Source organism: Urocampus carinirostris, chromosome 4 (genome assembly GCF_059441175.1).
Source record: "Urocampus carinirostris isolate Australia breed hairy pipefish chromosome 4, RoL_Ucar_1.0, whole genome shotgun sequence".
NCBI classification, from domain to species: domain Eukaryota; kingdom Metazoa; phylum Chordata; class Actinopteri; order Syngnathiformes; family Syngnathidae; genus Urocampus; species Urocampus carinirostris.
The window spans coordinates 30,004,633-30,027,856 of NC_142352.1; the positions used below are offsets into that span (position 1 = coordinate 30,004,633).

Below are 23,224 nucleotides of genomic sequence, written 5' to 3' on the forward strand. Positions count from 1 at the left end.
ATGTTTTTGAAATGTGGGTGTAAATCAGAGTGCCCGGCGCCATGGGGAGAACATGCAAACTACACACAGGATGCAGGTAGCTGAACTTTGAAGCAGACGCGCAAAAAGCAACACACTCTAGTCGCTTATCGTAACGTTTGAGGCAAAACTTCATGTGGATCCATGCACCGAGGAATTAAGAATACAAACTTACCAAATGAGCCAACCCCAGCAACAATTCTGCCGATTTAATGTGCTCTCTGTGTGGTGTTCTTGATCAATGGATCATCTTACTCCATTGCCTAGTTTTTTTTTAAGTATCTTTGTAACATTACATAGTAGACTGCTATTGACTATCTATCTATCTATCTATCTATCTATCTATCTATCTATCTATCTATCTATCTATCTATCTATCTATCTATCTATCTATCTATCTATCTATCTATCTATCTATCTATCTATCTATCTATCTATCTATCTATCTATCTATCTATCTATCTATCTATCTATCTATCTATCTATCTATCTATCTATCTATCTATCTATCTATCTATCTATCTATCTATCTATCTATCTATCTAGCTATCTATCTATCTAGCTATCTATCTGGCTATCTATCTAGCTATCTATCTATCCATTCAGAATTTTGTTTGTTTGTAGGAGCAACCCCACAGCCATAGTGTTATTGATTTTGTTTACTTTTCGAGCCCAATTTGCCCAGCAGCTTTGACTTGATGACTCACAACATGCCTGCTACGCATGGGAAAACTTGGCAAGAAAAGAAAAAATAAAACGGTGAGGTGGAGCAAGTAGATGGCAGGCGTCGAATATAAAGGTGTTGGCTCTTTGAGGGTGGTCACATGCTGATGATGGTGATGAAGGGGAGGTCGTTGCTGACAGCGCAGAGCTCCAGACGGCTCAGTGGCGCGCTCTTGTGCGCGGTGCTGCTGCTGTTGTTGGACTCGTGCATTCCTGCTCAAACCCAGTTTACCGATGCCGAATCTGATGAGGAGCTGAGTCCCAGAGCCCTGCGGGATTTCTATCCAAAAGGTCCAAACCTGACCAGCGAGAAGCAACTGGTAAGACTCTGGACTTACCATTTTTTATATTAATTGAAGTGCGTTGATGCTGGGGTCGCTAAAATTTCAGGCCACACATAGATTTAGCACGGACTATATTACCAAAACTAGACTGTCTGGTTCTATTGTGTTAATTGTGTTGCTGTTTGTTTGTAAGCTTGGAGCACTCCAGGAAGTTCTTGAAAAGCTGCAGACAAAACGCCTGCCAATGTGGGAGAAGAAATTTGGCCAAGTCCCGATGGTATTTGTTTCTATTGATTTCTAACGAATCACATCCCCGGAGATGATTTTCTGTATCGACTGAATAAAACCCTCTGCCCTGCGCTTCATTTTTAGTGCGACATCGGGGAACAGTGCGCGGTGAGGAAAGGAGCTCGCATCGGGAAGATGTGTGATTGTCCCCGGGGAGCTTTCTGCAACTTTTTCCTGCTCAAGTGCTTATGAGGCTGCTCAGCTCTCAATGTAAAATGTAGCATTTAAGATGAGAAACTGTCACTCAATTCCTTATGTCATATTTTTATGAAGTCATTTTGAACACACGAAGATGACGAATGAATATTATCTGTGTGTATGTATTTTTTTTTCTTCATCACCGTCGATGACAATGTGTACTGTAAATTAAGCAAAAACAAATCACAAATGCTCACACAGAGGTAAAGATTTGAATGCACCATAAACTCACTCCATCATGTCAAAATCAATGTTTTAATCATACCTTTCATATACTTCCCTGTGTGGGATCATTTTAATTAAAGCAGTGGTGTAACCTGGCTTCAGATAAATATGTGTATGTATTTATCGTGATTCACGAGAAAAAGAACAATTTGAATCGTGTTTTGTAAAGCAGTGCCTATGCAGCACTTTGTGAATGTGACTGAGTGACATTGCCTTTCGTTTTATGTTCCCCAAAAGTGACATAATTAACAGCCTTTCACCCAATGTCTGCCGGCACAAAATCGTTTTGTATTGTCAGCAAGCGTGATTGGCCGTGACAGTCCAGAAGCCACGGGCATGCAGGCTCATGACGGAAGAAGGCTCGGTGACGCCGCGTAGTCAGATTGGAAAGAGATTATACCACAAAGAGAGGAATGGCACTCACACTCACCTCTTTAATTTTTACAAGAACAAGGCGGAAGCATTGGGCCTTTGTCCTGCTGAACACCACCCAAAGTTCATGATATCACAAAGGAGCAGCTCTCAGGTGTGGATATTGTGATTCTAAGAAGGTATTTTTAGAAACATGATTTACATTTTTCTCAACTGCTATACGTTTCTCAGATCAAGTCAAGTCATGTATATTTGTATAGCCCTTAATTACAAAGAGTCTTAAAGTGCTACACAGATCAAAGACTATTGCAAACTATTATTACAGACTATTATGACACCATCCCCTCATCTAAAACCTACATGAGGGCAAATAATACACATATTATCAACATAAAATATAGATTATTCATATGCTATAGAGTAGAAGTGTGTTTTAAGCTTAGATTTAAACATTTCCACTGAGGTTACAGATCGAATCTCAGGGGGAAGAGCATTCCACAGCACCGGGGCCCGGATGGAGAACGCTCTCGAACCTGCGGATTTCTTTTGGCTTTTGGGATCACTAGTTGACCAGCCTTTTCAGAGCAAAGGCTCCGGACCGGAACAAAGGGGGAAATCAAATCTGCAAGATATGAGGGAGCAAGTTCATGCATGATTTTGTATAATACCAACAGAACCTTAAAATCACATATAAGTTCCTCCCGACAATAAGTATTATTGGCCATGCATGTGTCCAGAAAAGAAAGCAAAAAAGACAAGAGAACGGTAATAAATAGAAAATTAGCTGAAGAGCTGTGAGCCGCTGCGTCCGTGCGCACCGCCATCATCTTCTAAGCTCCTTTTAGGTGAGATCATGTTATGTAAAATAAGTACATATTTCTTGTCCTTCGAGTATATAAAAATATGTTTATACATGATAGTTTAACAACCAGTTCAGGGTGTCCCCTGCCTACTGAAATTCTCAAAACAGTTTGTTATTTCTCAAAACACATGAAACAGGTAGCAAAACACTGTGGTTTACCTGCAAAAACAGATTTTGTGCAAAATTCTTAGTCTATCACACAAAATTAAATTTCTGCTTCAATGAACATGTCAGTGCTGTTGGAATAACAGGTTTTTATTTCTTTGTGCACAGACAGGGCAGTCAAATTGGTAAACCATGTTCTCAATGTAACAGTTACTGTACTCTGGTAGAAGGCTTCAATGCTGAAAATGGCTTATGTCAGTTTGGATGACAATTGTAAATCACACATTTGAGTTTGGGAGATTGATCGCAAGAGACTGAACAAGACTCAGTTTACACTTATAGTTTAAATTGACTGAACATGTCATCGCAATACATAAATCAAAAGACGGCACAAAAGATCAAAAACAAAAAGACAAAAGACAAATTACAAATTTGAACATAAGACAATTGGTACGACTAAACTTGGAGTGTTGTCGGTATTCCCCCATCCAACCACCTTGCCTTAGTTATCTACTTCAGTGATTGTAACACACGGCAAAATCATGTCTTATAAGAACCCATTAGACTCAGAGAGGTCTGGTAACCCAGTCGGTGGACAATCCTAACTGATGTGAGCTTTTGCGGAGTGAAATTAAGGACTGTGAACTGACTCACCATAGGGGTCTTTTTGGCTCTGGAGGCAGAATATAGATGACCTTGCGTCCTGAACTAAAAGCACGGACCTGGCTGTTGTTGACGACGCCTCTCCTCCTGTAAGGGCTGTGCCCTGGCTTCTTGCATCGGCTCATCCTCTCGTCCTAAAGTAACATATTGCTGTTGATCAGACATGGGACCAAGTCACACATGTGCAAGTCTCAAGTAAGTCTCAAGTCTTCACCTTCAAGTCCCAAGTAAGTCCCAAGTATTTTTTTCTTGGGCAAGTCAAGTCACAAGTCAAGTCCCGAGTCTTAGATTGCCAAGTCCAAGTCAAGTCACAAGTCATAAAAACAGCGACTCGAGTCGACTCGAGTCCAAGTCACTAAGTCTCAAGTCCCCATGTCTGCTGTTGATCAACGAACGAGGAGTAAAGAGCAGAAACACCAGATTCTTGGGAACGTGGGATTACACCTGTGGTCCTAGGCAATGTTCCCTCTAATTTTCCACGGGTCTGAGCGTTCACACAAAGTCGGTGGGCAACGCTTGAAACAACAGTGAGCCACCTTAATCCCAAGTGTGGCAAGATAACTAATTATCAAACAATAATAAGAAATTATTTGAATGCAGCACAAACTTTTTCTTATTTTTTTCTGTGTTTTTTTTCCTACTTTTTAAAAAAAAATTCTTTTTAAAAAAATCTCATTGTGTTTATTTTTTCCGAGCTGTTACTTTTTTCTTTTCGTTCTCTATTTACTTTTTTCCTACATCTCTTTCTTTGTTTTTTTCTGGCTTTTTTTCTTAATTTTTCCGTCTTTTTTCTCTTCCTTTTGTTTCTTTTTTCTCAGCTTTTCACTACTTTTTTGGGGGGTATTTTTTTCTTTTTTGTTTTATTCCCCCCTTCCTTTAAGTCATTTTGTGCATAATTGTACTTAATATTTGGTCATGTTGGGATTAAAGAAGCAAAAACAACTTGAAGAGCCGTTTAGGACCCGAAAGAGCCGGTTCCTTTTTAGTGAGCCGAGCCGAAGAAGCCGGTTCTCGACATACTCTACTAACTTTACTCAACTTCGTTCGACTACAAAATACCGCATTTGGGACACAACGGCAGGGGAACCCGTGTATTTTTACCTTCATGCACTGTAACTTTGACTTAAGTCGCTTCTTAATAAGTAATTTTGAACATTCATTTTTGTGCGCTGGCTCGAGAATGATCGAGCAGCGCGCAATTGCGCACGCGCGCAGCTTAGAGGGATAACTGATCCTAGGACAACAACTGCCTGTTTCTCTGACCTTTAATGGTTTCGGTATGATAAAGCACCATCAGATGGGAGGAGTGGCTTTGATCAGAGCTTTGTGCACATATCAAGGAAGCCCGCTTCATATGGGCCCGGTCACACAGCCGTTTGCGTCTGTATCGCGGGTAAAATTTTGCGTTTTTTTTTTTTTGCCCGTGGTTGCCCGCGATGGAAAATGCGCAAAATTGGCCAACCCGCTGTTCATCGGTGGTATGCCCACAAAACAGACGCCGGAGACTGTTCCTCTTCCTCATTGCGTCATTTCTGCGTCATTTTCTCGTGTGGACCACGGGTATAGAAGCTGCCGAGCCGCGTTATTCCGAGAAATGCATCCTTGCCGAGATTCGCATCCCCTCGCTACTACAATGACTTTTACCTCGTTTTATCTCACTTTTATATCACTTTTAGGGAATTTAATGGCGAACATATAACCAAAACCACTTCGTCTTGCATTTGTTGGGAATGTAATACAACTTAAACCATTCCGTCTTTGTATTTGTTGTGAATGTAATCGAACGGTAATGCACGCCGTATACAAATCACTTTTGAGCAGGTAACATGTTTATTTTGCCTTTTTCTATTCAAATCGCTCGTATTGAAACTGTTATGCACTCTACCATAAAGCTTATTTCTGCATAATAAGCTTTACGGTAGAGTGCATAACAGTTCTCAAAAGTGATTTATATGCGGTGTGCATTACCGTTCGATTACGTTCACAACAAAAACAAAGACGGAATGGTTTATGTTGTATTACATTCCCAACAAATGCAAGACGAAGTGGATTTGGTTATATGTTCGCCATTACATTCCCTAAAAGTGAGATAAAACGAGGTAAAAGTGGTTGTAGTAGCGAGGGGATGCAAATCTCGGCAGGGATGCATTTCTCGGCATAACACCGGGGTGTAGAAATCATAACCGCTCAAGACACAGTCCCGTGAAGATCAAGATTTCAAGCTCTGGCACCGAAGAAGCCAATATGTTATTATTGTAATAGTTTTTCATTTTTATTTTATTATCTTGTTATCAAATGAAAAGAAATGTCAAGAAATAAAAATGGATTAAGACGAGGTCACTACGGTGATGGGGATCCATGTTCACCCCTTGACGTCTCGAGCACAACTGACGTGTGCTCGGCAAATCGCGCTGTATATACGCGGAGAAAGGCGTTTGACCGTCACACGCGTAACACGCTAATTTCACGTAATAACACCGCGATACAGGCGCAGAACATGCTATGACCGTGCTCCACCCACGATTACCCGCTGAAATTTCGCGTCCTACCCATGTGTAACCACGCCCTGGCCGCGGCCAGAGCACGTCGTTCCGCGTCATTTCCGCGTCATTACCTCGTGTGCCGCCCGCGGTTAACACGTGGTCTAAAGTTTTGAGCAGCGCAAAACTTTTTCGCGCGGCCAACCGCGTGTGAATTTCCGACCGCGTGTAAAGCACTGCTGTATCTCGTCTATATGGCGATCTCCAAGCGTCCAACATCGTCTGCTCCACGGGAAGAAATTTCTGGCCGTGATTCAGCCGCGATACGCCCGTGAAAGGCTTTGTGACCGGGCCCTAAAGTTTTGAGCAGCGCAAAACTTTTTCGCACTGCCAACCGCGTGTGAATTTCCGACCGCGTGTAAAGCACTGCTGATGGCGTGATTCAGACGCAAACGGCTGTGTGACCGGGCCCTATATCCGGCAAATTACAGTGTGTCGGCAGACCCATGTGGCCATTAGGCGTAAGGAAGCAGTGTAGTTAAAGTTGCGAAACATGGAGTCCATAGACAAATAACGGCAGTTAACTTTTTCCTTTGAAAAAGAGATGAGATTATCCCATCGTCATCGTATGGTTAGAGAGGGATGACGTTACATGCACGTCTTCAGGAACGTGATTGCCATTGTGACCAAGACTGTGTGATCAATTTACTGAATCATTGGAGCTGGAAAGTTCTTGCAGAGTTAATGCATCAGTTCTTTCAATTGATTTATTTAGCCAGCAAAGTACCCTTTTGTTGTTTATGGAAAGGATCGTTTGGATATTGGAGGTATCACAAATGCAAAAAAAAAAGCACCCAAGTTAAAGTTGTGCTTAAAATACATCCTTTCACAAAGGCTTGTTTTCTCTTGGAAATGAGTATTTTCAAGAAACCTAGCAATGTTCAAATTTTGTCTACTATAACATAGTAAAAGCCAGAAACATCCTGCTGTTCAAGCTTTCTTTTGATATGCCTACTGTATATAGCTAGAGAACTACATTTTCTTTAAGCCTTCAAAAATGAATCAAGATGATGAAAATTAGCTGGCACCAGTTTTTCCAATTTGAGAAAACCGTATAACATTGAATGAGACACAGGCTATACCAGGGGTCGAGCCAGACCATATATTTTAAGACAATATTCAACAAAACCGCCAAAACCAATCTCCAGACAAATATTAATTCTACAGCTCATTTTATTTCACTATGTGAGGTTTGATAAAATCCATGAAATAATAATAATGGTACCTGTGTCTCATAAAGAATAGAATAGAATAGAATACAATGGCTTTACTATCATCATACAAAGTGTCAATGAAATTCAAAGCTTCATATTGATATAAATATACCACTTAAAATCCGTATCCCTCCCGCAGTTACTTAAGCGAGTGAAGGCTCTTTTTGAGGCTCATTTTTGTTCAAGATAATGGTTTTAAAACAAGGTACGAGCAAACGTTTTTTTAAAACAATGTCACAAATTACTGCCAACGACTATTATTTACCTTCAGTGTAGAAGGCGCTGTAGGGAGGGGGAGAAGTGCTCGCACCCTGTGAGTATAGCTCCACCCATCCCTACCGCTCACCCAATCAAATTGCTATTGGTGCTTACCTAGAGGTTTGGGGTGTTTACAGTTTGTTTCCGTGGGTTTTCGTCATAAAGTGTCTCAACAGTGAAAATAGAATGTTTAATGAGCTTCCATTTAATGATTTTTTAGCGATTTACAGCCAAAACGGGGTCTGTTGGATTGACACCTTGCCTCAAAACTGTACTTAAAACCGTCCCCTATAAACGCTGGACCGAACCCTGTTAATATTGCAAGTGCTAAAATAGTCTTTGCATCTAACTTTGTGATAAACAATACAACAAATTCTGTTTTATCGCCGAGCCTACTCATGGAAAGAGCCATAGGTTCCCAAACCCTGGGCTATACAAATAAATGTAACTTGAAATGAAAAGTTTTTTTCACATGACTTTAAGGATATGTAATTACAATTAAATAGTAATACATTATAAAAAGTGTTAATGAAATTAATTTTCTATATTTTGCCCATACATTTGTAATATGTTGCAATTGTTTTGTAAAACAACCCTGAATCCGTACATAATAAAGTAGACAAGCTTTGAAATACGCTTCACATACTTTTGGACGACACTCACCTGAAAAAAAATGTTTTAAAAAAAAAAAATTACAATGAAACTGATAAACATAATCAATACAATTAAACAGCACTTAGAAACGGACCCGCCTGCCCTTAACCTTGTTCATTTCAACATGTTTTGCACCTGGACACGGAAGATTCGTCACATGTGTCTCGGGGGAAATCGCCTCCAATTGTAATGTCACAAAACCTAACACCCGCAGGGGGGCAAACTGATTTGCTGTCTCTTTTGTGTGCAATAACTTGACAGAGACGTGAACAGAGTCAATTGAAAGGAAGAGGTAATTGTGGTGATTGAAAAAGTGATGGATTTAGACACTGATGCGACAAATTGAGAGCCTCAGGTGAGAGGGCCTGAAGCTGATATTGCTTGGCAACAGGATAGATGCTTTTGTTGATCCTCCCGGTCATCTCGGCTCTCAGTGTGTAATTTTTGCCAGTTAGCCCCTTTTTGGCAACTCGCCCTTTGTTGTACCATTACTGCATCCACCTTTGACACAACACCTAAGCGTTCTCCACAAAGCTACCAAAACTTTGCTTTCTCAATGACTGTAGTACAATTCTCTACACAGAATGGAAGTTTTCGAAGCTCCTTGTTCAATTCTCACAACACTGTATCACTAGTGCAGATCCAAAAAACAATTTCTTATTTATTTGAACAAATTGCAGGATGTTTTATTTGTACATCCGTTGTAAATCCGAATAAATATATGGAGATTTTATGCAAAAAAAAACATTTAATGTTTCCTGACATTTTGGATATTTAAGAATTTGGAAATACCTTTGTTGTTGCTCATTTCGGTTTCTCCTGCACTTTGACAAGGAGGATTTATCGCTGATCTCCTGAGGAAATAACCTCTAATTGTAATGTGACAAAACCACCTGCACCGCCCAAACCAATGGGCTCATTTGTGTGCAATAACTTGACCGAGACATAAATAAAGTCAAATGAGAAGATGTGGCACAAGTGATTGAGAGAGTAATAGATGAGACACAAAGGCGACAAATGAGAGAGCCTGAAGCTGATATTGCTTAGCAACAGTATCGACGTTTTCACCACACGTCACAGACTGCCAACACCAGCAAACTTCCCAAGGTAGATGATGTTTACACTAATATTTGAAGAAAGTCTAGCTTGTCACAATACCCCACCCACATATCAAATGAAATGATTAATACATCGTACAAGTCTTGCAAGCATGGGGTCTCTTTGGCAGGAAATCACGAAAAGAACAGACTCAGAGATCTGGTCAATCGTGTGGACAAAGCATCAAAACAGTATGGGATGGAAATAAGCATGGAAAAAACAAAAGGCATTACGAATAACCACCAAGTTATTGAGGGTTGTTGGTCATTACAACCCCACAAACATCACTATTAAGCTGCAAGAGCTGGAACCTGTCCCTACATTTTAATATCTTGGAGCTGTCATATCAGCAGAGGGGTCAGAATCAGAAATCATAGTCAGAATAGCTCAAACCATAGCCAAACTTGCTAGACTTAATCCCATCTGAAGGGACAAGAACATAGCAATAACTCAAAAATCTGACCCATGCAAGTGCTGGTTAGTTCCATCTTACTCTACGCTTGTGAGACATGTACTCTCACGGCAAAAAAAAAAACCTTGAGAAGAGGCCACACACAAGGTAACTCTCTTTCCAGGATGACCAGGCTGCAATGGCTGTTGCGTTTGTAACAATAGACAAAATAAGGTCAACATCGACAATAATCATAAGTAATAACTGCAATTGTGCAATTGTTCCTTTAAATGTTTGATTTATGGAATATATTTCGGGATTAAATGAACTACAAACAATAGCCGTAACAATTCACATTTGCGAAGACTGATATGGTGTACCATCGTTCTTATACAAAAATGGCAGTCCAGTCCGTAAGCTGATTGAAAATCTATTACAAAGTTAAACATTCAGTTGAATGGATCACTATCCCACTGAAGACAACCTTGTCATCTTCGGGAATCTTTGCTCAAGCTGCTCAAATACATTGTATTTTGTTAACGCAGACATAAGCAGAATGTTAATTGATATGATATACAAGGAAATGTTGTTGTTTACACATCTGAGCTAAAATGTATGTTTCCTGTCTCAAATAGTAAATTCCACTCAAAGAAGTAAAGGTGGTTGACCTAACAATGGCACTTAGGACCACTTCTGACAATAAAATTAAACACAACTGAAGTTACATAATTACGATTAAATGAGGAAGTTATAAATCGGATTTCATTATTACAACAATATAATCAGATGATCCAAATTGAATGAATGAATAAATGAACAAACTAAACTTTATTTAGAACACGAGTAAACAAAACAAAACATGTAAAAAAACAAAAACAAAGTTAACGTAACATCTCCGAAAAGGTATCGGACAAAACATATGCTAATTGGATCCTACACCTTTGACTTCCTTAATAATTGTGTCTTAAAGCTATATCTCCTGTGCATTTACATGTAACAATCCCTCACAAATGTACATATTTACATAGGTTATGTGGCTGCACAGTCACACCATTATCAAATTTAGTGAAAAGTTATTAAAACGATTCCCCCCCCAGAAACATTTTGCCATATTGCCACATATCAGGCTTCAAACTTAAGGCTAATAAAAAAATCAAAATATGTTCAACATTCCATATTATAATACATACTGGAAGGAAAGTGTTTCGAAAATATGGCCCCTTGTTCTCTCAGCTCAGCCAACCAACTCTAAGTGTTAACTGATGACTTCTGTATGATCCAGGGTAGACCTGAATGACTAACATGAACAAACAATGACACTGGAGTGCATTATGAAGAATAAAGAACACACAAGGCAGGTCTGGGGAAACAAGTTCAAGGCAGAATGGGATACAAGAAGATTTAACAACGCATCTTACAGAGTACTGTGTGGACAATAATATCAAAATGTAAAGAGCATAAAACAACTGCAAACTCACCAAGAACAGTTCATTCCTCTAAAATTTTGGCCCAAACAAGGAGAAAACTAACCAGGGAAGCAACAAAGAGACCCATTATCCCATTAGATGACCTGCAGGCATACACAACTGTGGTGGGACAACCTTTGCATAAGACAGTTATTAGTCGTACTCTGCATACATCTGTCCTTTATGGAAGAGTGGGAAAAAAATAAACCTTTCTGAAAAATACCACAAAGGGCCCGTTTGGTGTTTGCAAGAAGCCACATCGGACACACAAATATCATGTGGAACAAGGTGCTCGGGTCAGAGGAGACCAAAATGGAACTTTTTAGGCTGAATGCAAAGCGTTTTGTTTGCCTTAACAGTATCATTGCACATCATCCTGAAAAGACCATCACTGCTGTCGAACATGGTGGTGACATAATCATACTCAGGTGTTGCTTTTATTAAGCAGGGAGTTGATGGGAAGATGGATAAAGCCAAATACAGGGCGATTCTGGCAGAATACCTTCGCTAGGCACTGTATGTGCCATAGGCCAAACCAGGTAGTAGCCAACAAGTCATCTTGCAAGACAGATAGACACCGTGGTCAAACTTTCTTTTCCCTCGGTCCCTCTTTTGTGCATGTGTTTTCTCTCTTTCCCGCCGTCTTTCTATTTATTTTTTTTAACGGTAGCAGTCAGCTAAATACAATTACTTCCAAATACCACATTTAAAACGCGCCTGATGGATCTCCAGTTTCCCAAGTTATTGCAGTACTTTTGTATCTTGCACATACTGTAATTGTAGCCACATTTGAGAGTAAATTGTCAGCAAATGTCGAGGCCTGGCTTAAGTAAAAAGCACCAAATTTTCAGCAATAACACTAAACATTCATATAACGGCGGAGGCTTCAAACTATTGGGGGCCGCAATTTGACTCCCCCTCATTTAGAACATTTGATGTACAGTTCTACCATTCTGTGTGCAGTTTCGGATATCAGTCTCCCTTCTTTTGAATTTCATGCTCAGGCTCTATATAAGCTTTTTTGTCCCGAAAAGGTCATAAAAGCGTCTCTGGGGTGCCGTCTGGGGCATGGGCCATAATTCAGGGTTGTCTCTCACAGTTGCACCTGAAATGCCTATAAATAAGAGTAAAATGTTTTTGTTTGTAAAAAAAAAAAAAAGGTAAAACAAGTTCACTAACAGAACTGAAATGGTCTCATAAACACATGTCAAAAGCTTACATTTACACTGGTCAACCATTTTGGTTCACAAACAAAAGTAAAAGAAGCTCATGAACCAGGAGTCGGCAAACTATGGCCGGCCAGCACATGCAGCCTGTCAAGATTCTGGATCCAGCCTGCCAAATGTTAAAAAAATAATCATAATCCGTATTATTAAAAAAAACAACAACAACAATACTAATAAAAATGTGTTGATTTGGTGGCACTTTGGTCTCCAGTGTCCTGAACATTTAAATCAGTTTTCTATTAACACACTTTTCTTTACTTACTTTTTTTAATCACCTGTTATTATTACGTATCAGGGTAGCTCATTCATCGAGTTACACCCACTTTTGAGCTACCCTGTTGCATTTGAGATATTAATGTAATTTTAGTATTTGAAAAAAGGGATGGAATATATTAGTTTGCCTTAACTCTAACTGTTTTAAAAACTATTAGAGGAAATGGTCTATTTATAGACCAAAAAAAAATAAAATGTAAATATACATGTCTGCATGTATATTTAAACATAAATACATATTGTTGATGCTATTTTAAAACTCCTTTTTTGTCGTTTTTAAATATTTTGGGCATGAATCTAATGTTTAAAATGAAAATAATCTTAAAATTGGATATAGGTCTTTTCAAAATAGCAGCAACCATATAAGAAATTAGAAGGCCTACATTGTCCATTTCCCTCATGTATTGCGAGGTATTGGATTTGAGACTGTATTGGTGGATACAAAAAATGTTGTTTTTTTTCCTTTCTAGTCTTTTTGCCTTTCTGTCAACCCAATGCTAAAAGGTTAGCCCACTCCTTTCATAAACTGTACCCAAAACGCTTCCAAACTCCAAACTCCCTGACCAACTATAACCTTATCCTTCTTGTTTTATAACCTTATCTTCTCTGTTCCTTTATCTTCTTGGTTTTTTTTTTTACCTCACTGTGAATGTGTGAAACTGGAGTGTCATGCCCAATTTCGTTGTCACAATATGTTAACTCATTTTGTAACAATGACAATAAAGGTATGTTCTATTCTATTCTATCAAACATTTTGATAGAAAGGTACAACATGCTTACAAACAGTATTGAAATGGTCTCATAAACACATGTCGTAAGCTTAAACAGAAAAAGGGAGAAATTCTGTGAAGCGTTCATTAAGATAGGTAACTAATGCTCACTAACAGCACTAAAATGGTCTTACAAACACACAAGCAAAATGGACCAGGCCGATAGAAGTTTGTATTCAGCTGCTTGGAGTGGCCAGGGAGCTGCAGTACCCATATTAACTGCCAGGGGCCATAAGAGACCCCACAAAAGCAAACCACATGAAAGCAGATGTTTATTGATTTTGTTGCTATTTATTGGGGGTGCCTTGGTGTGAGACCCAGCTAAAGACACTCACAAAGGCTTGAAGTACAACTGCATATATTTTTACAAAAATCGATTCAGCTGTTTGGAGCCTAAAAGTCACAAACACACAAATCGGGATTGATAAAGTAGTTTAGAGTTTGATTATTTTAAATTTAAATGAGATATTTTTAGATTAGGCAGCACGGTGACGCAGTGGTTAGCGCTTGTGCGGCACAGTTCATGTCATGGGAACCTGTCGTGGGTTCAAATCCAGCTCTAGACTTCCTGTGCGGAGTTTGTATGTTCTCCCCGTGCATGCATTTCAGGTGAATTGGCCGGTCCGAATTGGCCGGTCCAAATTGTCCGGTCCAAATTGTCCCTAGGTGTGAATGAGCGAATGAGTTGTCTGTCCCTGTGTGCCCTGCGATTGGCTGGCAACCAGTTCAGGGTGTCCCCTGCCCACTGCCCGGAGATTGCTGGGATGGGCTCCAGCCCCCCCGCGACCCTACTGCGGATAAGCGGTACGGCTGATGAGATGAGATGAGATTTTTAGATTAGATAAATGGATGTCAAAAGCTTACATTAACACGTGTCAAAAGCTTCCATGCTTAATACTGGTCAAGTTGGTGAAACGTTTGTATTTACAAAGATAGGTAAAACACACTAATAGAACTGAAATGGTCTCATAAAATAAATGTCGAAAATCAAAATGAACGTGTGTGAAATGCTTAAATACCTCTTGGTCAAACACTTCCATACACATTTGTGAAACGTTCACAGAGATAGGCAAAACAGTCTCACTAACAGAACTAAAATGGTCTCATAAACACATGTCAAAAGCTTACATAAATATGTGTGAAATTCTTCTATACTTACTGGTCAAACTACTTTTACTCTTTTAAATTTGTTCATCTATCGTTTTCATCATATTTAAGCGTATCATGTGCATTATTAAGGAAAAGGGTTTTAAAAATTATATAATGTTGGCGGTGCTTGGGTTGAATTTGGGGGAGCTTGAGCATCCCCAAATACATGTTGGTTACGCCCATGGTTCACACATAATTTAAGAACTTACTCTCATTGGCTTCAATACATTGTTAGTGCTGGTGGGATCAATAATGATAATGATAATGACAATTAATCAATAATAATTATTAAAAAACAATATCATAATGTATTATGTTATTAATGTTATTATTACTGTTTTAATTGTTATTATAAATGTTGTACTAGCTAGCACTAGTAGTAGCAAACTTACAATCTATAGAAGGCATTGGTAGCAACCACTTACAATTTCCAGACACTTATCGTACTTACGTACACATACTAAGGCATTTAAGTGTATCTAGCCCAGATAGGCATGATAACTTCCCACCACAAACGCAGACATTCCTAATGATGTCCTCAGCCCAGTCTGTTATTTTAATGGCGAGCAGCCACAGGCTACTACCCTGTTTCCTCTTGGAATAGCAAAAAAAATTGTGTTGCTTAAAATTGTGATTTGTACACTTGTACACACAATAGCTGAGCATGCTGTTTTAAAAATCTACGACTCTACAAATGATGATTACCACTTGTGAGGCCCCTTCTCAAGGTTTCTTATTTTCCCCGTGCGGAGGTAATGAGTTTTTCCTTGCCTGCATCTTGGTTTAAGATCAGGGAATGGTGTAATTGTAACCTGTGCAGTCCTGAGACATTTTTGTGATCAAGGGCTATTCAAATAAATGTGACTTGACTTTACCGTCATAAAAAAAGGACTAATGCTTGTTTGAAACAAAAAAAAGACAATTATGGACCTTTAAGATTTATATTTGAGGACTCATGCACTACGCAATAGTGACATTTAGTGGTCAAATATTAACCATGGTCCCTTTAGCCGTCTTTAGAGGTGCTTTTCATCAACTTTTGGGATCTATCTCATGATCAACTATGAACATGTAACTGTCTATTCTCCAGTAATTGAATTCCCATTGTATTTGTAAGACAGTGAAACACCAACTTAAAATACTAATACTACATTGGGTTCACGGAAAATGGTTCGTACATCTGTGAAAAGATTAGAAAGACAAGAAAGCAATTCTGTCCTCTAGTGGTTCCATTTGGTAACAGTCTGTTCTCAGTTGGAGACTATTAATAATAATCAGGTCATCCATCCATTATCCTCACCGCTTATCCTCAGTAGGGTCACAGGGATGCTGGAGCCCATCCCAGATATCTCAGACAGTGGGCAGGGGACACCCTGAACTGGTTTCCAGCCAAGTTGCAGGGCACACAGGGACAGACAACTCATTAAATCATTCACGCCTGGGACAATTTGGACCAGCCAATTAACCTGACATGCAAGATTTTAAAATGTGGGTAGAAACCGGAGTGCCCGGAGGAAACCCACGCAAGCACGGGGAGAACATGCAAACTCCACACAGGAAGGTTTGATATAGTAAAGTCAAGTCATGTTTTATGTATAGCCAATAACCAAAAGTGTCCCTAAAAATAAATTTAGTATGACAGATCATTCAAGAAAAACTATTAAAAATGTTAAATATTTGGGATTCAGAAAAAGTATTCGAGAAAAAAATAATGTTCACTGAAATAGTGCCATTTACCCCTGCTATTTTAATATATCTGTCAAACTAGTAAATGCAAAATTATGACATTTGATGAAACAAAAAAGTAAATACGTTATATTAAAAGCGCTTAGTACTATATTTAGCTTTTATGAGGTAAATAACACCATTGGATTGAGTTTGTGTGGAAATTAAGATGCTAATGCTACTTAAGCTAACACTGTAACCACGCTGTCACAACTGCCCAAAGGGATACCAGTTTTTTCCAAAAAGATAAACATTTTAAAGACAATAAAAAATGAAATCTCACCTCAGCCACCAAAGTTTGCGTTTTTTCCTTTTGTCTCAGTCCAATTCTGTCACGATCTCCATTTAACAGTTTAAAATGAAATTTTGATTTTTGCTGCAGTTCTTACTTAGTGCATTAGTGTCAACCGTCATTTGATGATGTAAGATGATTTTCCATGAATTAAACATGAATCTAGTATGACGAAGTATTGTATACGTTTAAAGAGCAGTTCGTACTGGCAGACTTTGGAGCAAAACTTTTGTGTATACCTGATCAGCTTAGCACTGAAAACCACTTAGCATACATTCATACGGTGACAGAGAAACATCAGACCAAACCTTAAAGAATTGTGTTTAATCAAAATGAAAACTTGAAATAAGCAATTATGTAAACTTCCAGTAACATAAAGTGGTGAGAATATTTGTGTCACAATAAACCAGCCGCTCATCTTCATCTACACTCCAAACAAATATACAAAACACAAAGCAGAGCAGCAATCCTCACATCTCTACACTCAATAGAGTGAATCAATTAGAAACAAGGTACAGAATTCCAAATAATAATAATAATAAGTAAGAGTATATGCAATGAGCTTTAACCCACAAAAACTGAAATAGAGGATGCCAATCTCAATGTATATCTTTAACAGTAAACGTCAAAGCAAAGCAAGATCCCTCTGAAAGAAAACAGATCGAGTCTGACCATTCCCGTATTTTTTTTTTTATATTTCAAGTGACGGTGCTTGGTTGTGCTGGGAGGAAACGCAAATGCTAGTTACTGCAACATGATTCATAGAAGCTTGGACTTTTGAAAAAGTCACTCCATCCAACATTTCAAATTGTGATTAAAAAAGAACAACTTAAACATGAGATGTTGGCCTGTGTCGGATGAAAAGTTCCTACCGTGGAGGAAAACGCAAGTAAGATATTTACCCTGCTAACTGGAACGAAAGAAGGCTGCAACGCAGTAAAGCGGGCCCGCTTAAAAAAGAAGAAGTGCAGAACAAAACATGTGGATAGTGAACCTATCTACTCGTGATGCCCAAAAAATATTTATGGGCATGGTCCCCAAACCGTTGTGTCCTTTCTTTAGCGCTCCGTTCAGTAGATGCTCCAGCAAGTTGGACATCACGAGCCGGTTCCTGTCAACAAAGACGCGTCTCCCGTGGGTTCTTCCTGAAAAGGATAGCTGAGTGCGGGGGGGAAGCCCTGACTGCGAGGCTGCTCGTCCATTAACAGCAAATCCTCCACCTCCCTCCCCTTGTACCGTCTCCTGGCGATCTTCACCGTCACTTTTCTGCCTTGAAAAACCTTTAGCGCCTCCTTGGAAGCCATGGCCCGGGCGGCGGGTTCATCACGGCCATAACCTGTTCCCATATAGACTGTCTGACAGCGGATTTCACACACGTGGCCTTCCTTCTGCACACGGCTGGCGGGCAGGCCAGCGATGTCCTTTAGCGGCACGAAGACACACGTCAGGGTCCGCTTGCAGGACTCCACGCAGCTGCAGAGGATTTCAAAATGGTCCAGGTTGGGCCCAAAGCCCCCCGCCGACACCAACTTCCAGGCCACTGCCTTGTAGAGGCGGTTGAAGAAGGGCTGGTGCTCGGCCGGAGCCTGCAGGGCCGGACCCGACTTCTGACTTGATGGTCTTGGTAACATTTTCCCAACAGGTCGCGCGTCCGGCTCATTAGCGGCGTAGCGGGCCCGTTTGGCACAGTTGTTATCACGAGGTCCTTAGTGAAATCAGAGAAAAGCGACATTTAACAAGATGAAAAACTGCAGCTTTAAAGGTGTTTCCAAATTCTTAAACATGTAAAATATGAGTTTTTGCAGAAAATCTATATTTTCATTCCATTGATACGTTCCAACTATTTTCCAAGACAATGCATTTTGAAGACAGCATGTCTTGTTTTAGTCATTCTGAGCTGTGACATCATCAGAGGAACCTCAGCTCGCTAGCAAGCCAGTCGCAATATTGTTTTACGTGTTAATTAGTGAAGGAGGTTACAAGTGTTTCAAGCAAAGTTTTGGTACCATATTATTTGGCCTATAAGTCGCTCTGGAGTGTAAGTGGCACCACCCATAAAATGCATAATTAAGAAGAAAAAAACATATGTAGGTCGCCTATTGGGGGAAATTTATTATCAAACCAAAAACAAGAAAAACATTAATGGCATCTTGAAGGGAAATTTAAAAAAAGAAAGAGAGCAAGGGGCTGAATACGTTTGTACGGTATACGAACGTTACATGATTGTAATGCGGGTTAATTCCAGTAACGACGTAACATATAAAGTTATTCAGATAACTGTAGAATAAATAACATGCTTACAAAACTATAATTTTCACTGCAAATTAGTAAATCCAATAAGACAGCTTCCGCCTTGCGCTGTTACGTCGCTTACGTCAGACTCATTGTCACCTTCGCCTTCTGCTTTTCGGATGTTTCACTATTTACAGCTTGTAATCTGCGGAATATGATTTTCTTTTCTGTGCCATTTTTATTCATTTGTTTGAATGAATTAGAAATCCCTTTTGAGCAAGTTGAAAATATCCAGTAAGAAAAATCCAGTAGGAAAAGGTGGTGTCATTTGACCAAAGTAAATATTTTCAACTTGCTGAAAAATGATTTCTATACAAGGTGAAAATTGTCTGTGCTTTTATTGTTATATTACAGTTCCCCAAAATGAGATACTATGTCATTTTAGTGATGTTGGAGCTAGTGGCGAATGCTGGGGGGGTCGGGGAGTATGTGTTCCAGGCATTTTTCAGCACAACAGGGCAAGGTTGAAATTATCAACATGGGCCTAGAGCGCCCTCTTGCAGTTTAGCGTAAAAATACCATGTTAAAATGATATATCCGGTAATAATGTGTCAATAATTTCACATATAAGTCTTACAATTGTGAGTCATAACCCCGGCCAAATTCAGAAAAATTACGACTTATAGTCTGGAAAATATGGTAGTTTTGTGGACCATGCCCAGGCATTGTGTCGCAGGCAATGTTCCCTCTAGTTTTCCACTGGTCTGAGCGTTCACACAAGGTCGGTGAGCAGCGCTTGAAAAAACAGTGAGCAACCATAATCCCAAGTGTGGGCAAGATAATTAATTATCAAACATGTCCAAAACTTGACATCAAGTTACATTTTGCTGAGTTTCGGGTAATGCAAAATTATTTTTCTCTTTTGAATGAATCGACTCATGTACTATTGCAAAGGTTGTACGGCCGACAAACGTCGTATGTTCTTACAATTCTTTCACAAGATATCCATTTCTTTTTATTTCCTGATATATTTTGTCGCATAATATTAACATTTTGGGGGCTTATTTAGTCGGTTGTAAGATACAGAACTGTACTTAATCACATTTTTTAGTGGAAGTACAATGTTGGCAACAAGATTCACTTGATATAATTGGAAATTATTTGAATGCAACACAAACTTTTTCTTCTTTTTTCCGTCTTTTTTTTTCCTACTTTTTTAAAAATTCCTTTAAAAAAAATCTCGTTGTGTTTATTTTTTCCGAGCTGTTACTTTTTTCTTTTTGTTCTCTATTTACTTTTTTCTTACATTTCTTTCTTTTCTTTTTTTCTGGCTTTTTTCTACATTTTTTCTTCTTTTTTCTATTGGTTTTGTTTCTTTTTTTCTCAGCTTTTCACTACTTTTTCATTTTGGTATTTTTTTCTTTTTTTTCTATTCCCCCCTTCCTTTAAGTCATTTTGTGCATAATTTTACATAATGTTTGGTCATGTTGGGATTAAAGAAGCAAAAACAACCCAAAGAGTCGTTTAGGACCCGAAAGAGCCGGTTCCTTTTAGTGAGCCGAGCCGAAGAATCCGGTTCCCCGACAAACTCTACTAACTTTACTCAACTTTGTTTTCCTTTGACTCGACTTCAAAATACCGCATTTAGGACACAACGTCAGGGGAACCCGTGTATTTTTACCTTCATGCACTGTAACTTTGACTTGAGTCGCTTCTTAATTAGTAATTTTGAGCCCTCATTTTTGTGCGCTGGCTAGATTTTCATGTGCGCCGAAAATGTGCGAGCAGTGCGCAATTGCGCACGCGTGCAGCTTGGAGGGAACACTGGTCGCAGGTGGATGCAATAATGGTACAACAAAGGGCGAGCAGCCAAAAAGGGGCTAACTGGCAAGAACAATACATTGGGATCCGCCAACGGGGGAAAAATCGGGACTAATCAACAAAAGGCATCCGCAGCGGAAAAACGCGAGGCCGGCCAAATCAAAACCATGCAGTGAGCAGAGCGGCTAACAGGGAAAAAAACAACGTAAAAAGCCAACGCATTTGGCGCCAGATGAGAAGCCGGGCAGGAATAAACCGGAGACGCGGCAAAATTGGGGCTAACCCCAGGCTAGCCAGCCAGACAACACACGGTGGGCAGCCAAGGAGCACCAACCAGGAGCAAACAAAACAGGAAAGACCTGGGCAGTCCCGATACTAACGAGGAGCTGGCCAGATAAAATTATACCGACCGAGACACACGCTGCGAAAAACCCAAACGAAAGCCAAATTCCACCTAAAGGGGGGTGAAAGTGGACCATCATTTGTTTATATGGCATATATTTTTAGGTATCTACTTATTTCTACATATAGCAGGATTGGTCCTACATAAACCGGGGTTTGTAGGGGAGCTTAAAATCCTTGAAAATGCTTGAATTTTATGTTGTGTTTTTAAGGTTTGAAAAATGCTTGAAATAAGGGGTGAATGCTTGTAAATGCTTGAAATTGTTGCCATGTTTATCGGCAGTCAGACTTAATAGACCACACATTAAATAAAGAAAACTGTAACAAGTCTGTCTTTCAAGTCTGTTTTGACTTTCATTTCTCTTTAGATTGACATCATTGAATGCATTCACTAGGAAAAAATAATAAGAAAATTTGATATAACATAACCCAAACAGAGACGGCAGCAAACACTAATGAAATGGGGCACAGAAACTCAGTTGAATTTTCTATACCCCATTCAGTAATTGATAGCTGCTGATTTGACATTTGGCTTAAGAATTGTCAAATGATCCGTTTCTTTTTCCTATAGGCAGCACTCAGTGACTAAACAGGGCTACGGCTTGAGTCACATTGGATTTCTTCTGGGGCTGCACGACTAACTGAAATCTTATCGATATCGCGATGTAACGTAGTGTGATTGTGTAAAGCAAAGACAATGCGTTTTTTTCCCAAGGATTTATGGTTTCATGTTTGTTTTTTCTCCCTTTTGTTATTCAAGTGATGGAGTGTTTGAATGGCACTGGTTATCGGAGGCAAATTTTAACGGCACTAGCCGATTGGGGACAAGGCACAGTTTGCAAGCAGCATGCTATGCGACACAACCACAAAATTGTGAAGACTAAAAATTGCTATTTTAATAAACTTTCAAAATCAATCAAAATCAAAAAGTAAATAACGGTCAGCAGACAGAAACCCTAACAAAGTTCCCAATAAGAAAGCGCTGTCACTATGAGTACGTTTTCCCCCCAATATCGTGCAGTCCTAATTTCTTTTTTAATGGTACTGGAGAAATTGGATAATTGGCTTTGGGAGCCCATAAAAGTGATTGAATTTGGTGTACAAATCCTTTGTCTCACTCTGACCTGATGATGATCCACTGCTCTTTTCCATCAACTGATGTACTGGAGGATCTTTGACAAGGATCCCTTCACCCATCTCAGTGATCTTGTTCATTACATCCTCTGGGTAGCTTAAAAAAGAAGGGGATTAATTGAGCCGCTGGTATCCAGTAATAATTGTTTTGTTTACCTGCAACCGAGGAAAACATGGTTGGCCCAAACCATGGAGAGAGACAGAAGACGGTCCAGACTATTGTTGACGATTCCTGGTTTCACTGATGGGTAAGAACCCATGTTTTTCAGGATGAACTCTCGGCGAGCAGACCACTGCTTGTTGTTTTCACAGTAGCCCCTCAAAGTCTCGACCCACTGGCTCACCTCCCGGTTCTGGGACAGGAACTCCGAAACTACGTCCTCCTCCGTCCTCACCTTCGCCATACCTGCCATTTGTTAAGGCACACTGACTTAAATACGATAACAGGTCCCTATATTGAATGCATAGGGATAAACAGAATTGATTTTAAATTTAATAATTTTGTTGCTTAGTTTTTTTTTTTTTTTTAAGATTAACTTGTTGCTGTATTTGAGAGAACCATGGACACATTTAAAGCGATAACGTTAAATGATTATGCCGAGATGAATAAGCAGCGTGTTTCAACGCGTACATATCAGACAAGATACAAGACACAATTTATACACGTCTAATAAAATATTGCAGAAAATCTCCGTTTTAACTTGTTCGATGTAAATACCAAGCTTTCTCTGGTGCGGGGTGTCGCTAGTAGCTACAGCATGCCATGGCCATTTGATGACGTATTCGGGAAATTCCCGTTTCCAGCAAAGAACTACAGTTCCCGACGATACTCGAACGCACA

The 23,224-nt window shown here is 39.5% G+C and overlaps 2 protein-coding genes across 3 annotated transcripts; one reads left to right on the forward strand and one right to left on the reverse strand.

The window, feature by feature from the left end:
* The first annotated feature begins 838 nt into the window (after positions 1–838).
* cart3 (cocaine- and amphetamine-regulated transcript 3) lies at positions 839–1,832 on the forward strand. The gene is made up of 3 exons (XM_088333226.1): positions 839–1,061; positions 1,219–1,302; positions 1,398–1,832. Exons 1-3 carry the CDS (start codon positions 843–845, stop codon positions 1,503–1,505), a joined length of 411 nt encoding a protein of 136 aa, XP_088189352.1. The 5' UTR covers positions 839–842; the 3' UTR covers positions 1,506–1,832.
* Positions 1,833–17,103: 15,271 nt separating this feature from the next.
* On the reverse strand, positions 17,104–23,200 carry cdkn2aip (CDKN2A interacting protein). 2 transcript variants are annotated; one of them, XM_088334109.1, is made up of 4 exons: positions 23,102–23,200; positions 22,540–22,789; positions 22,374–22,480; positions 17,104–18,499 (listed from the first exon to the last, which is right to left on the reverse strand). In XM_088334109.1, the coding sequence occupies exons 2-4, from the start codon at positions 22,785–22,787 to the stop codon at positions 17,892–17,894; spliced, it is 963 nt and encodes a 320-aa protein (XP_088190235.1). In that variant the 5' UTR covers positions 22,788–22,789; positions 23,102–23,200; the 3' UTR covers positions 17,104–17,891. The 2 variants fall into 2 exon arrangements, with proteins under 2 accessions (XP_088190235.1, XP_088190236.1); XM_088334110.1 differs by having other exon boundaries at positions 23,031–23,156.
* Positions 23,201–23,224: the final 24 nt, after the last annotated feature.